This window comes from Mauremys mutica, chromosome 12 (assembly GCF_020497125.1).
Source record: "Mauremys mutica isolate MM-2020 ecotype Southern chromosome 12, ASM2049712v1, whole genome shotgun sequence".
Taxonomy (NCBI): Eukaryota; Metazoa; Chordata; order Testudines; family Geoemydidae; genus Mauremys; species Mauremys mutica.
This window is the reverse complement of record NC_059083.1, coordinates 68,524,540-68,539,556: the sequence shown is the minus strand read 5'-3', so window position 1 is coordinate 68,539,556 and position 15,017 is coordinate 68,524,540. Positions and strand designations below refer to the sequence as shown.

The 15,017-nt window shown below is 44.3% G+C and overlaps 1 protein-coding gene across 2 annotated transcripts in view; it reads left to right on the top strand.

The window, feature by feature from the left end:
• TMEM94 (transmembrane protein 94) overlaps positions 1–15,017 on the top strand; it is an 87,933-nt gene that overhangs the window by 52,735 nt on the left and 20,181 nt on the right. For both annotated transcript variants that reach the window (XM_044983188.1, XM_044983187.1), the window contains 8 exons: positions 875–931; positions 2,853–2,957; positions 3,538–3,702; positions 4,062–4,271; positions 7,095–7,410; positions 8,434–8,607; positions 12,298–12,400; positions 14,220–14,437. In XM_044983188.1, the coding sequence (XP_044839123.1) occupies positions 875–931; positions 2,853–2,957; positions 3,538–3,702; positions 4,062–4,271; positions 7,095–7,410; positions 8,434–8,607; positions 12,298–12,400; positions 14,220–14,437 (1,348 nt within the window). The remainder of the gene's footprint in view (positions 1–874; positions 932–2,852; positions 2,958–3,537; positions 3,703–4,061; positions 4,272–7,094; positions 7,411–8,433; positions 8,608–12,297; positions 12,401–14,219; positions 14,438–15,017) is intronic.

The window sequence follows — 15,017 nt, the reverse complement described above, 5'->3', positions numbered from 1 at the left end:
TGGCCCAAGTGGAAGTATTACTGATGGGGACTTTATTCTATTTACACTTGCAACCACTATTTTTTTTTAGTTTTGTGAGTTGTTCCTCTTTCTGTCAAGATGAGAATTCCCCCTCATTGGATGCAAGACATTGAGTTGTGAAATCATCATCTATGATTTTCCCTCCCCTTCCAAGCTCTGCATGATTCCACCCTGCCTACATCTCTGATTTCATTTCCTATCCTATAGCCCCTTTCATTCTGCCTCCTTCCTCTGTGTCCCTGGTGTTACAGCTGCCCATCTTTGAAATCCCTTCTTAAAGCTCCCTGCTTTCACCCAGTCCAGATCAGTTCAAGCACTGCCTCCTTCTGCCTCAAAATATCAGCCTAAGAAAGAGCTGCCTCCTGGTGCATCTAACTGGTCTAATCTGTCTCTTTAGGCTGTAAGCTTTTCAGGGCAAGGACCATGTATTCATCCATGTCCTGTACAGCACCAAGCATGGTGCTTATGCTTAACAGATAAATAATAACATGGACCACTGGAGACAGGTTACTGGATTTGATGGGCCATCGGTCTCTTCTGGTATGGCCATAGAGAGTAGGGCCCCTCCCTTCACCTCCCAGAAGGAACACTATTCAGAGAGGTTCTCTGGTTCTCCACTTGTAAGGTAACTCCCTTCTCTTCATGTGCCAATATATATTTATGCCTGTATCTATAATTTTCACTGCATGCATCTGAAGAAGTGGGTTTTTTATCCACGAAAGCTTATGCCCAAATAAATCTGTTAGTCTTTAAGGTGCCACCATACTCCTTGTTGTTTTTATTCAGAGAGGGACACTTCTCATGTACCATTTCTGAGCACACTGATAGTAACTGGTCTCTTCTCTTGCTGCAGCTGGCTAAGTTTTCAGAGGACACACTCAGCAGCTACACAGAGATGGTATCTTCTCAGGTACTGTTGTTACTATTTTTTTTTTTTTAACCAGTCTTCCGTTCTCTTTCTGCTTCACTGCGAGCTCAATAAGATCCTTCCCTTTCTCCCTCTGTGGTCTCCTGCTGGTCCCTAAACCTTCACTGCTGATGACAGAGGCCTGCTGGCATTCTTTATTTGCTGCTTTATTTTGCTCTGCTTGCAGGTTGGATGTCTTTCCCACACACCTTCTCATGTAGAAATTGCTCTACTGGGCAGGGTTGAGTTAAATGTGACAGATGGTCCAGCTTGTACCCTTCAGGATACCATGAATTAGAATTTTGCTGAGGTTTTGAAACCAAGCTTTTCTGTCTTGGAGAAAGCTTCTGTTTCAAGCCCTGGTTGCTGTTGCTCCACAGGTGGAATAACTGGTCAAGAAATACGGGTACATAGCAGGAGGCTGGGGCAGAATTTAGCTTATCTTAAAAAAACAAACAAAACCCTGATCCAATCAAAACTATTGAACAGGGAGATGGGAAGTAGCAGCAAGACTGGAGCCCCGTCAAAGGTGAAATATGAAGAGAGGAGAGTGAGTCATTTGGGATGAAAGCCTGATCCTGCTTCACCAGATTCTTAATAAGTTCATATACATTACTAACACTTCCCCAACCCTAGCAAGCAAACTTTCAAAGGAACTGTCTGGATCCAGCCTCTCTGCAAATTATATCACCCAGATCAAACAGGAGGATACTGTTTTACCTAATCTGGCGTTAGGATTTCCATTTCCCTGGAGAAGCAGAGGGATTCCCAAGGCTAATTAGAAAATCCCAGATGTCACCAGGCTCAGTCTCTCCCCTTGCCACTGCTAGCCCCCATTCATATCGCTCTCCCTGAACATTTTCTTACCTTCCTATGCCAGTTCATCCTTCAGCTGAGATGTGCAATTCAGTGCATGAGCAGTTAAAAAGTAGTGACTTGAGGTCATCTCCCTGGCTGCATGGATCTGTTCCCTTTTTCTGCTTCTGTGCGAAGACCTTGGCTGTAAGAAAGTGTCTAGATTAAACATGGTCTTTTCTTTTTGTTTTAAATTAAATATTGTTCTGCATTTCTGACTACAGCTGTGGTGAGATTTAATCTGTCTAGGTTTGTACATGGCCCCTATCAACATAGTATCTGAGCACGGGAGAAGTGATGCAAAGTAGTAGCAATCCAGAAATGCATATAAAGCTTGCAGCTCAACATCAAAATGCAGACCCAGTTCAGCTGGGAACAAGAAACACACAGTTCTGAGGCTGGGACTGGATCCCAGATTTACATTGATGAGCCCATATGTGTTAGCCTTCTGTCATCCAGCCTCTGTTTGGGATAGTGCTTCTGTGGGAGACTAAGGTTGTCTGCGACAGCAGCACGTTTAGTTTGTAGAATTTTCCCTCATGCAAACCTTCCTTCAGTTGTTGTTAAATTGGATGGGGAAGTAATAGTTCTAGCAGGAGATAGAACCCAGACTCCTGACTCCCTGGGTTACCTTGAGTAAGTCATTGCACCTCAGTTGTCCCATCTGGAAATGGGTTTAATAGGCATGTGGTGGGACACTGAAATCCTTTCATCCAAGGATCTGAGCATATTGTTTAGGAAAAAGATTCCAAGAGGCAGCACCAAGTTAACTGAGGTGAAACCCCTTCAAAATTCTCACCTGTGTTTTCTGGAAAGACTGTGATGGCCCCATCAGAGTCCCTGTTCAAAGAACATACTTGCTGTTTGCATTCAGCAAGGGGGTGCCCTTGCCCTCAAAAACTTCAACCTACTCACACTTAAAGTCCTGTCCCCCGGCAATGGATTGTTTCACAGGGTCTCTTTGACTCAAACCTATAAGCATGTTTGTTAACTTCACACACCCCTCCTCCCCCTTCCTCACCCAGGCTCTCCCCAGCGAATTGTCACCTGTGGTCTGCTTCTCTGACAGGAAATGATACGTTGTATCTGGAGCCACTTTCTGTGTGTTTTAAAAGGCAAGTCTCCAACACTCAGCTTCACCTCCAGCTTACTTCACAGCCTGGGATCCGTCACTGTGAGTATCACTAGGTTATCACAAGGAAGACACCTAAAAGGGACACCTTGCTGTAGGTGCTCTATTCACAGCATTCTGAGTAAAGGTCCTGTGGGGTTTCTAGTCTTCTGGGTTTGCAGTGGCTTTATAACCTTTATTGCAAAGTGCTTTGAGGACATTCAGTGTGGTCTGGTAGCTTAAGCCCCTGCCATATTCTGGTTCTATTCCTAGCTCTGCCAATGACATTAAAAAAAAATCTCTTAATCTCCCTGGGCCTTGGTGTACCAGTCTGTATTGTACCTATTTTACTTGCCTCCTGCTCATGGATTTCATGCTTAGTTTTAATAGGTCCTAAAATGAAACCTGCATTAAGTGACCATTAATCCAGATGGAACCAAGTTGTGCTCAGCACACCTGGGCGTGCTTTCAGAATGCACTCTCAAGGCAGGAGGTTGCTTAACAAGGGACTTTTGTCCAACTTTGTATCTGAAAACCCACCCGAGCCTTCTGCTGTTTGTTTCTGTGACTATATATTTTAAACATTAACTCACTGGGTGTTTGTATTTTGGGGGGTGTTGCGGGATGTCTTGGGGTGTTTTAGGTGCTTTGCTGTGTAGACAAGCAGGGGATTCTATCCTGGCCAAATCCCAGTCCAGAGACTGTTCTGTTCTTCAGTGGGAAGGTGGAAGCCTCTCACGATAGCCATGAAGACCTGACGGATGAACTCTCCACGCGCTCCTTCTGCCACCCAGAGATGGATGAGGAGGTGAGGGATAGGTCTTCATCAAAGTGATGCTTTGCTTTCAGCCTGGCGTGGTGGGCAGCCTTAGCACTACATGCCAGGCAGCTTGATTCAGTTCATGATCTGGCAGGGCTTGCAGTGGTGTAGAAAATCAGGTGCTGGGCTCCTGGAGGAGAGGGTCGTTGCTTGAATGATTAAGGAATGGTGAAGACCAGATCCTCCAAAAAGCATCCTGTCCAGCTCTCTTCAGTAGAGGCCACCCCACCCCCGCTACCCAAATCCATCCCAGGATAGAACAGGCCTGGCATCATGCAAATCAGTAGTGGGGATTTCCTGTTCCATCCTATAAGTGCCTCATCACTTCACCTCCTTGCTCTCTCTAGCCCCATGAGAGGGATGCTCTGCTTTCTGGTCCCATGATGGATATGGTCCACATTGCCAATGAACAGGAGAGGAACGACTGGTCTAGTGACACTCCGAAATCTTCTGACATCCATGTCCACAGAAAGCCAAACAGTAGAAGCAAGCATCCATCGGGGTCCAATGTGAGCTTCAGCAAAGACACGGAGGGTGGTGAGGAGGAGGCAACCCAGGTAAGGTATGCAAAAGTGGATGCAGTAGCCTCTCACTGAGCTGTAGGACAGGCTGCATCAGGTGGAGAAAGAACCCTGCCCCCACCGATTTGAGTTAGAGGATGGCGAAATCTAGCAGATTTGTATGAGTTAAGTAAGGAAAGGAGCAGCTGAATCTCATTGTACTCTGTGCCTTTTGCTGGCCTTGTGGATGGGAAGATGGCCCTCCTGCGTATAATGTTATTTTGGCTGGAGTGCTTGGCAGAGACACTCCACACAACAAGTTACAGCCAGCACTGTAATCCTATTAGCTCCCACACCTTTGGATTTCTCCTCTTTCAGTGGGGTAAGGGAGCTGTTCATTTAAAGGGGCCCTCTTCAAAGTCTGAGGATTTAGTTAGTAGTACTGATGGCTGGAGAGGAGAGAACAGGTTGTGAGGAGCCTCCTCTTCAGCATCCCAGTGATTCTAGCTCTCTGCTAGACTAGCTGCTGGTTTGGGTCAGATCTCTGGCACACATGCCTGTGTGGTACTTGAGAACAGCCATGCTGAGTCCAACCATCTAGCCCAGGATCTTCCAATAGTGGCTGGTGCCAGGTGCTTCAGAGGGAATGAACAGAACAGGTCAGTTGATCAAGTGATCCATCCCCTGTCATCCAGTCCCAACTTCTAGCAGTCAGAGGCTTATGGACACCCAGAGCATGGGGTTGCATCCCCTAATAGCCATTGATGGAACCTGACCTCCATGAACTTATCTACTTTGTTTTTAACCCAATTATACGTTTGCCTTTGCAACATCCCCTGGCAACAAGTTCCACAGGCTGACTATGTGTTGTATGAAGAAGTATTTCCGTATATTTGTGTTAAACCTGCTACCTATTAATTTCATTGGGTTGACCCCTGGTTTGTGTGTTATGTGAAGGGGTAAATAACACTTCTCTATTCACTTTCTCTGCATCATTCATGATTTAGACTAATAGACTAATATCCTTGGTCTGCATCCCAGAGAACTGGTCAAATGATGAAGACGGTTTTTTAAACACATGGTTCAAATTTGATTTGTTACTGCTTTTCATTATTCATGAATATTTGATCACCAAACAGTCAAGAAATATACATAAATACTGAAACTGACAAAGAATTCTATTAGGCATTATTCCATAGTCTTCTATGAAAAATATTAGTTACTCAGTCAGGGAGCAGAATCTAAACCATGTAACAGGTGACCAGTTTTGACCTTGAATACCGAATACCAGTAATAGATACTTTACCTGTTGCATGCCAAGTGTTCATTTGTGGTAGATGTAGAATAATTCCACATATAGGGCCTATGTGCTATAATCATACAAATAAATAATAATAATAAATACGTTCACAAAACCAGCACTAGATTGTGAATAATTCATGAAGTCAAAAACAAAGAAACCCAAGGCCAAATTAACCCAAGTTTCATTTTCATTAAATACTAATTGACTGGTAATACTGGCCACTCATATGTACTGATTGTGCTCTGTTATTCTGAATTTACATCACTGTAGCTCCATGGATTTCAGTGGCGTTACTCCTGACCTACCCCAGTGTAAGCAAGGGGAGAGTTGGGCATAGTATCTTCTAGTGCAGGTGTAGGCAACCTATGGCATGGGTGCCGAAGGTGGCACGCAAGCTGATTTTCAGTGGCACTCACACTGCCCAGGTCTTGGCCACCGGTCCGGGGGGCTCTGCATTTTAATTTAATTTTAAATGAAGCTTCTTAAACATTTTAAAACCTTATTTACTTTACGTACAACAATAGTTTAGTTGTATATTATAGACTTATAGAAAGGGACCTTCTAGAAATGTTAAAATGTATTACTGGCACGCAAAACCTTAAATTAGAGTGAATAAATGAAGACTCGGCACACCACTTCTGAAAGGTTGCCGACCCCTGTTCTAGTGACAAATTATGACCCTAAGGGTATGTCTACACTGCAATAAAAGACTCACCCTGGCCCGTGTCACCTGACTGGTAATGGGCTTGGTGCTTAAGCAGGGCTCACAAAGATGTGCTTTTTGCTGGGGCAAATGTCTGTGTATCTGTCTAGTGTTGCCTGCTTCAGCTGCTGAATTGTAAGGGGAAGCAATCAGGGAAGAGTCTCACTTCATTCCCCTTGCACATCCTTCAGCATGGGCTGCATGTCCTTTTTTAGAGAAGAAAAGCATTCTCTTTACTGAAGGCCCTTTTCTCCTGGGAAGGGTTGGTTCTTTTAAAGACAGAACTAAAGGAGGTACCTGTTGCTAGTGTCTATGATGAGGACTGTCACGTATATTTTTGTGCATTTATGGGATGTTACATACCACCTTCTTCTCAGGAGACTTCATCCCCATTCCTCAAACTTCTGTCATTGTAAGATCAATCCTATCGTTCTTTCCCTGGATATCTTTGAGTTTGTTCATACTCCCACTTATGGCAATAGTAAAACTCCCACAGATTTCAGTGTGGGAAGGATCAGGAACTTACTATTTGTTTTTCTAAACGTGTTACTAGGAAGTAGTTTAATCTCCCCGGAAGAGCCCCTGGGCCCTTTACAGTAGTCACTCCCTCATCGCATACGCATTCATTTTCCTCCTTTAGAATTTGGACCATTTAAAAAACATTGTTTTTACTCCTCTGGAGAATCTCAGACTGTGGAACTAAGGAAGCTGCTATTTTTGATAAGTGGAGGAGGCAAGAGCCTGTTAATCTTCCCTGTTATATCTGGGACTATCTCTTCTGCTAAGGGTTACTGCACTTGGGATGGGAATTGGAGCCTCTCTAGCAACTATGTTCCATTATAACTAATCAGGATTTTTTTGCATGCCTTATCAGGCTGGCGGTGACAGTGAGGGACTGGCTTGTGAGGCTGAAGACTTTGTGTGTGACTACCACCTCAAAATGCTCAGCCTGTCCCAGGACCAGCAGAACCCCTCCTGTATCCAGTTTGATGACTCCAACTGGCAGATGCACCTAACCTCCCTGAAGCCTCTGGGCTTGAATGTGCTGCTCAACCTCTGCAATGCCAGTGTGACAGAGCGCCTATGCCGCTTCTCTGACCACCTCTGCAACATTGCCCTCCAGGAGACCCACAGTGCCGTGCTGCCTGTCCATGTGCCCTGGGGGCTCTGCGAGTTTGCCAGGCTAATAGGTAAGGAAGAACCAAACAAGGAGACAGCTGAGAAATGGGAGCAAGCTTTCATGGTAGTCTTACTGAGCCAGCTGAATACTGGGAGAGTACCAGAATGGTACCCCTTTGTTAGTTGGAAGGCTGGAATGCAGATCTGACTCTGATCTTCTCTCTTTGGGTCAATGCTCAGAGGTGTGACATCAGACTTGTTGCCAGTGTCATTGGCGAGTTTACCACTGACAGGTTGAGACACTATGCTACAGTCATTGAGTGACATTCATGGCTAAGAGTTTTTCCAGCCAACACAGGCTAAATTTTATAAAGTTCTAGTTCAAATCCTTCAGTGTTATAGACAGCAGCAGTGCTGATGAAGAAGCTTTTTGCCCCACAGTGGATAAAGAATGACCAACAAGAATGGACGAATTGCTTTTCTGGTATCTTTGTCAGTGTTACTGTTTAGGCTTATGTGTATTACAGAGAAACTGGTAATAGTTAGCTGTAAATAATATGTAGCACTTCACATCTTCAGTACTTCATAATCCGCATCCCACCCTTGTGAGGCAGGTAATTATCAATGTCCCCATTTAAGAGTGAGGCACAAGAAAGTTAAGTGACTTGTCCAAGGTCATGCAAGGAATCAGTGGCAGAGCCAGGATTAACATTTGTGTGTTTCTGACCTCTTGTCCCATGCTTGTTCTGGATTGCTCAGCTTCTCTTAAATGAATCAGGAGCACTAAGGACTCCACTAATAATATCATCTGGCTCTTATATAGCACATCTCATCAGTAGATCTCAAAGCGTTTAGGTGTACGCACATAGTGAGAACGCAGGCAAGTCAGCTAGGTAAGCCTAACCTCCGTTGCCTGGCTGTTAGCGCACACTGGGGCTACAGATTGTCACTGGCTTGGTTTCTGGTGGATGCTGCTGCTGGGAAGGTATCAGAATGACTGCAGCCAGCGGGCGGGGCGGAGCAGCAAAGTGAGATCTCCTCCATTTTGCTTTGGGTTGTGTTTAATCTTTCTCTCCTTTACATTCATGTTTCAGGTTTCACACCCGGAGCCAAAGAGCTTTTCAAGCAGGAGAACCACTTGGCCCTGTACCGCCTGCCGACTGATGAGATGGTGAAGGAGACAGTATTGGGAAAACTCTCTTCCATCACCAAGAGGAGACCACCTTTGAGTCACATGATCAGCCTTTTTGTTAAGGACACCACCACCAGTAAGACTACCTCCCTTCTCGCGGGTGGAGGTGTTGGATATAGTGAGGGAGGGAAGTGGAGTCTTTTGCGAGTCTCAAAAACAATCTAGGAATTGCCAGAGTAGAACAGACCAAGGCTCCCTCTAGACTGATGTCTGCCTGCAGCCAATACCAACTGCTAAAGAGGAAGCTGTAAATTTCTTGGTAATGCACCTCACTGTGCAGTGCTATAACATGTTGGGAGGAATTTCTTCCTGGCCCCAGTGTGTGACCAGCTCTTGCCCAGAAGCATGAGGCTTGTGAATAACCTTTGTAATTTGATTCTGGCTAATGTTATATCCAACGTATTAATGATCTTGTGTGTCTGTGTCCTGGAAAAGCAGAACAAGAAGAGTTTCTTGATTGTCTGTTCACAAACTTTGTTGTCCCAGCAAAATAAATACTGTACGGAGTTGAAAGTCCCTGGGAGTAAACCATATCCTTCTGTCCAGCAGTTAATCTCACACCTTGACCTGGGAAGATTTTTTTTTTTTTATATCTGTTCCAGTTGCTGCCATCTTGTCTTTCTAGGAAAGGCTTTGAAATGTGTTGTTCAGAGTTGACTGCTGGGATTCTCAATATGGGGAACCACTTTTAATCTTGCATCATTCTAACTTCATTTCCTAATTTTGAAAAGTTTTTTGTCCTAGAGGGTTCAGACTTGTGTGTGTGTATGACCGTAATAATGCTGTCTGGAGTGAACTGTAAGAAGAATTTTAACAGTGAGGGTAATTAACCATTGGAATAATTTACTTAAAGATGTGGTTGATTGTTCATCACTTGAAGCCTTTAAATCAAGATTGTGTGGCTGTCTAAAATTATGCTCTAGGTCAACCAGAAGTTATGAGCTTGGTGCAGGAATTACTGGGTGAAATTCTCTGGATTGTGTTATGCAGGGGGTCAGACCAGATCATAATGGCCCTTTTTGGCTTTAAAAATCTTGTATGGATTCAAAGATTCATTCCACCATAACGAGACCTCCGTAAGGAAACCATATGTGGACAGGTAGTAAATTCTGTACCCTTAGCAGAAATGGTACATAACCCATTTCTAGGTTCTCTTGTCTTGTTTAGTGAAATATGTCCCTGTTAATCTGACATTTTTCACCCCAAATCCACAGTAAGTGGAGGTGAGTTAAGGATTCTCATGCTCCTGGAGTGAAATAACCCAATGGCCTGTACTGCCTCCATCTTCCCTTGTTGTAGTTAAAATCTTAATTTTCCATAATCTTATTTTGATTACTGCACCAGTGCTGGAGGCTGGGGTTACTGTTAGGAAGAGTTTTAACACAAGCCCATATCCAATGCAAAGAGTGATCTGGTTCACTTGAGCACACTCACTCTGCTCAATTAGCCTCTATCTTTAGCCCTACAAGAAAACAGCTTGATTTAGTATTGATCACAGCCAGCCACCAGGCGCACCTCCTCTCCCACCCCCAATGCCAGTTGGGAGCAGGGATTTTACCCAGATTACTGTGAGGAGCCTAGTAAGGAGTCTCATGCTTTGTAAATCAGCGTAATTTGTCAGGGCATACATGTAAATAGTGAACAGTCACAGTGTTTAATACCCATCCTTAGCCATTTCTAAATGATCCCACCGCTCGTTAGCTAATAGTTATGGTCCCAGGTCAGGTTGTTAATTTACCTAGAGTTATAGCCTAGGGGTTTTTTAGTTGTTTCCTTGTGCCATGAGGCATCTGATCTGTATGTCTTTGTAGATTCTTTTTCTGCTCCCTGGAGTGGTTTGTGTAAGGCATAGGCCGTGAGTGTTATATGGATGTCGGTTTGTGGCTCAGGCGCAGATTGTAGGGCAAAAGCCAGAGTGAACAATGGCCCCTGTTTTAGCAGAATCCCATTTCTGTTACTAACCTTGTGACTTACTAATCTCAGCTGGGGGGAAGTTTAGCTCACGGCGCCATCAGTGACGTTGGAATCAACGCCACCCCAACACAGATTGGAGCGGTACATGCACTGTGTCACTGTCATTAACTTCTACATAGTGACAGTGGGGTGGGCTGTGCAAGGTGCTGTTGATGCTGAACAGAAACTATGTGGGATGGAAAGCAGAAATGTAGCTGCTGGTGTGCATCTGAGTGTTCGCCCACCAGCTCCTACTCTGTATACGAGGCATGGACTTTGCAGGGTCAGCTGGCATCTCCTGCCCCTTTGTTCACAGCAGGGGCTATCTGACCATACATCCACTATGGGAGGATATAAGGTTTTTACAGTAAAATTAACCCAAGCCTGACACAAGCTGTCCATTGTGTTCCTCTAACAAGTCCCCCCTTTCATATTCTGCTCCTATTGCATTCAGATGTTTGTTATGCTGATAAACTCAGCGTGTGGTGTCTATTTTTAGTACAAAGCAGAGAGCTGGTATGTTTTGGAAAATCCTCAAGTATTCATGAAGGTCCCCGCCTGATTTGCATGAACGGATATTCTTGGCTCTTGACCTCATTGGCTAGCATGAATGTCGGCACTCGGCAGCAATGCCTGCAAGAGTCTTTGGACTCGCTTTTTGGAAGTGATTTTTTTTTTCTTTAGATCAGCTTTGAAGCCATTGGGGGCAGTCACAGAGCAGCTGGAGGGAGGGAATCAAATTAACCTTGACAGTGAAAGCTATGTGCATGTAATGTTAATGTTTCCACATGGGCTAATGAGAGAGAGGAACTCTGGAGGAAAGGCAGCCCCTCCATCTTTGACTTTTGATTTACCTACCATGCCCTGGTCTTGTACCAGATAAGTGAAAATCACATGATGATCTAAGACACTCTGGAACCCCCAGGCTCAGCTGGATGAGTTACAGGTTATTGTTCAGCCTTAAAGTATCCTAGAATTGGAAAAGATGGAAAGACCTAAAAGATCATGGACATTAAGGAATATTGGCTCCTCCTCTGGTCAGTGCGAGGGGTTCCCCTCAACAGTACTTCTTCTAGAGCTTTCGTCCAGCCTCCTTTTAAATGTTCCAGGCAATGACCCTTAATCACCCAAATTCTTCTGTGGAATAATGCTGACAATAATAATACCTCGCTCTTATCCAGTGCTTTTCATCAGTAGATCTCAAAGCGCTTTACAAAGGAGGTCAGTATCATTATCTGAGCCACAGGGAGGTAAAGTGACTTGCCAGGCCAGTGAATAGAACCCAGGTCTCCTGTGTCCCAGTCCTGTGCCCTTAACCTCTAGTCCATGCTGCCTCCAATCTAATAGGCTCCAGTTTATTAACAGGCTTTCACTGTTAAATTATCCCCTGCCATTAAACTCAAATTTCCCTTTACTTAGTTTCATTTCATGGCTCTATTACTCCTGGTTATACCCTGATTTGGAGGAGTACTGGATACAGAAGCAACCTGGTCCTCACTTTTCTGGAGGAGAAAGATCATTGCAGTGTAAGGGGAGAGGTACTGGAACTGGCTACCAGGTCCACAATTTACCACTAGCTCAGTTAACTTATAGCCAGGCAAAGACCAGCCAAACCTACATCATCTCCTCTTGAACAGTCTCTGTTCAGTGGCTGACACGCTCTTGACCTGGCCAGTGGGCATGTATTGGGTAGATCAGGACATTCTGTCTTGTTGTGGGATACTCTGTAGTTTTTAACTGTCAAATGAGCCATTGGAATTAAATCCTTTGGTTGGGAATGTACAGAGGAGACACCTACCCGTTTTTCCCCTAGGCACTGAGCAGATGCTTTCTCACGGGACAGCTGACATCATTCTTGAGGCCTGCACAGACTTTTGGGACGGTGCTGATATCTACCCCCTCTCCGGCTCTGACAGGTGGGTGGCCTTACCTCATTGGCATAGAGGAGTTGCTGGTTTAAAATTAATTACTGGAGAGAATTATGTTTATATTAAGGCTCCACATAACAATACTTTATAAGCCATTTATAAATGATAAATAGCTGTTATAAGCATGTTATAAATGTGAGTTGTCTGTAGTGGGTTATAATCACATCGTTAAAAGGGGTTACATGATTATAAGCAATCTATTGACCCATTGGACTCTTAACAATTTACCAACCATTTATTAAAACATTTGTTCATCATTTATAAACCCTTTCTAAATTGTTTATAAATGGAACCTTACTGTAAAGTGTGCCCAAGAATTCTAAGCAAGTTCAGTGATGGTGGCAATAGGATTTTGTTTGGTTATCTCTGGAAGTCCCATATCTGCATACAAGGAGTGGTACATTCCAGCTATTAGTGGTATCTTGCTGGGGTGTATTTGGTGCTCCTCATGTCATTATTGTCCTGATTTGTTTTGTTGGCCTGCATTACATTGTGCTAGTGTGTCTGGCTATCTTCAGGCATTAAGGCCTGTTACTTTTTTGAATATTTCTTTTACAAGGCATTGATTAAAAACTCTGTGTTGAGTAGTTCTGGCCCAGCCTAATGTTATCGCTGCAAATTCAAAACAAACATGGAATTTTAAGGTACTCTAATGACTGTGTGTTGACCATGTGCCTTTAAATGCATCTATTTGGAACTGCACCACTGGTATACTGTGATGGGGGAAGGGCTCTATGTTCAACTTGCATTGGCTTTGTGTCGCTGCACCATGCAAATCTATATAATATTGTCATGGTTCAGTGCTAGCTGCACCTCTCATTCCTTCCTTTCTCTCTGAGTGCACTCCCTCCAGTTCTTAGGCCTTGAGCCTTTGCCTTCCTGGGTAGAATCCTGTGATGCTACAGCATCCTGTATGGGTGTGTGCCAACCATGATTGCTCAGCAGGGCCAACTGCATTCAGCCCTCTCCCGTTCTTTCCTTTGGGAGCTGTGACCAATGACAAATAGTGTGACCCAAACCAGTCTTCTTAAAACAACGTATTGTTTAATCTTAACAGTGGGAGCACAGCGTAACATGAGAAATGGGGTTTTTAAAACAATAAATTGTCTGTATGCATATCTGTCTGAGCTAAAGGCCTGTCTTACCCCAGATCCCTCTGAAGTCTGGGTTCACATTTACTCAGAAGCCCTGTCTCTCCCTTGAGAAGTGTGTGTCTTTAAACCCTCATGAGTCCTCTGATCTCCCTGTGCCCCTGACAGGGGCTGAGATCTGCCTGGGGAAACCTGTTTAGTGAGGTCTGCATCACAGCCAGTGGCTCGAGCATTGTCCACACAGTGTTTGATGATAAGTGTTATCTGGCCTATTGCCCTCTTCCTACTCACAAGTAAACAGCCTTGTTGGTGAATTAATCCCAAGTACTCATGGAAAGAATCCCTTGGCAATAATCAGACAGCTACATAACACATCTAGTGTTCATAAATTATCACAGGCAGCTCCAATTCCATCACAAATATGCTACATTAGTTTGTCTGTTCACCCACTATGTGGGTGCATCGCTGCCTCTTACAGGATGCTCAGATGCTCAGGTCTCCCTCTAGTGGCTGTAGCTCAAAGGATACAAATTCTATATAGAAATGGTCTCTTTACACCAGTCTCTGATCAATGTTAGAAACAAACTTATAGGGAGCGGTCCAGGAAACTTGTATTGGTGGTTTCCTCCAGCCCTGAGCTCCCAGGGGTTAAACTGGTGTCAGAATGGCAGCATGCCTCTGATAGCTTTTGCTATTATCTTGTGTCTTCCATGTAGGAAGAAAGTGTTGGATTTCTACCAGCGAGCCTGTCTCTCAGGCTATTGCTCTGCCTTTGCCTACAAGCCAATGCACTGTGCCTTGTCCTCCCAGCTCAATGGCAAGTGTATAGAACTGGTGCAGGTCCCTGGACAGAGTGCCATCTTCACATCCTGTGACCTTCCTGGGACTACACCCATCAAACAGAGCAGCAGAAGGAACAGCTGGAGCTCTGATGGTATGTGTCTCTCCTCCTCTTGTGGGATGTATTGCTGAGCTGGGTCTCCCAATTCCCAATCAGTCTGGAGCTGTAGCAGCTTTGCTCTCCAAAGCAGTGGTTGGAAATTGAGATCTAAGCATTCCCTTAAAGGGAAATAATTACTTATGCTGCTGGCAAGTGTATTTCTATCATAAAGTTATCTAAATTTGTAAGACAATAGTTACACTTGAAGGTGATCTAATTTATTAAAGCAGGGGCCTGAGACTCAGGACTCTCTAAGTTCTGTTCCTGGCTTTGCATCTGTGCAATCTTACTCAAGTTACTTACGCTGGGTTTTTCAAAGAAGTCAGGAAGTGCCTATTTCCCTTTGATTCATTTGGAAAATTGCAGTGCTAACCCCTATGTGCCTCAGTTCCCCATTCTGTAAAATGAGGTAACATGGCTTCACGTGGGAGTTGGGAGGCATAATTAGCAATTATACAATGTTTCATTGTACAATTTCTCGTGCTACACCAGGATCCTTTACTGCGTACTGCATCAAGGTCACGCTAATCACACCCTGATCTGGTGAAGGAATCCTGTCAGTCTAAATCCTTAA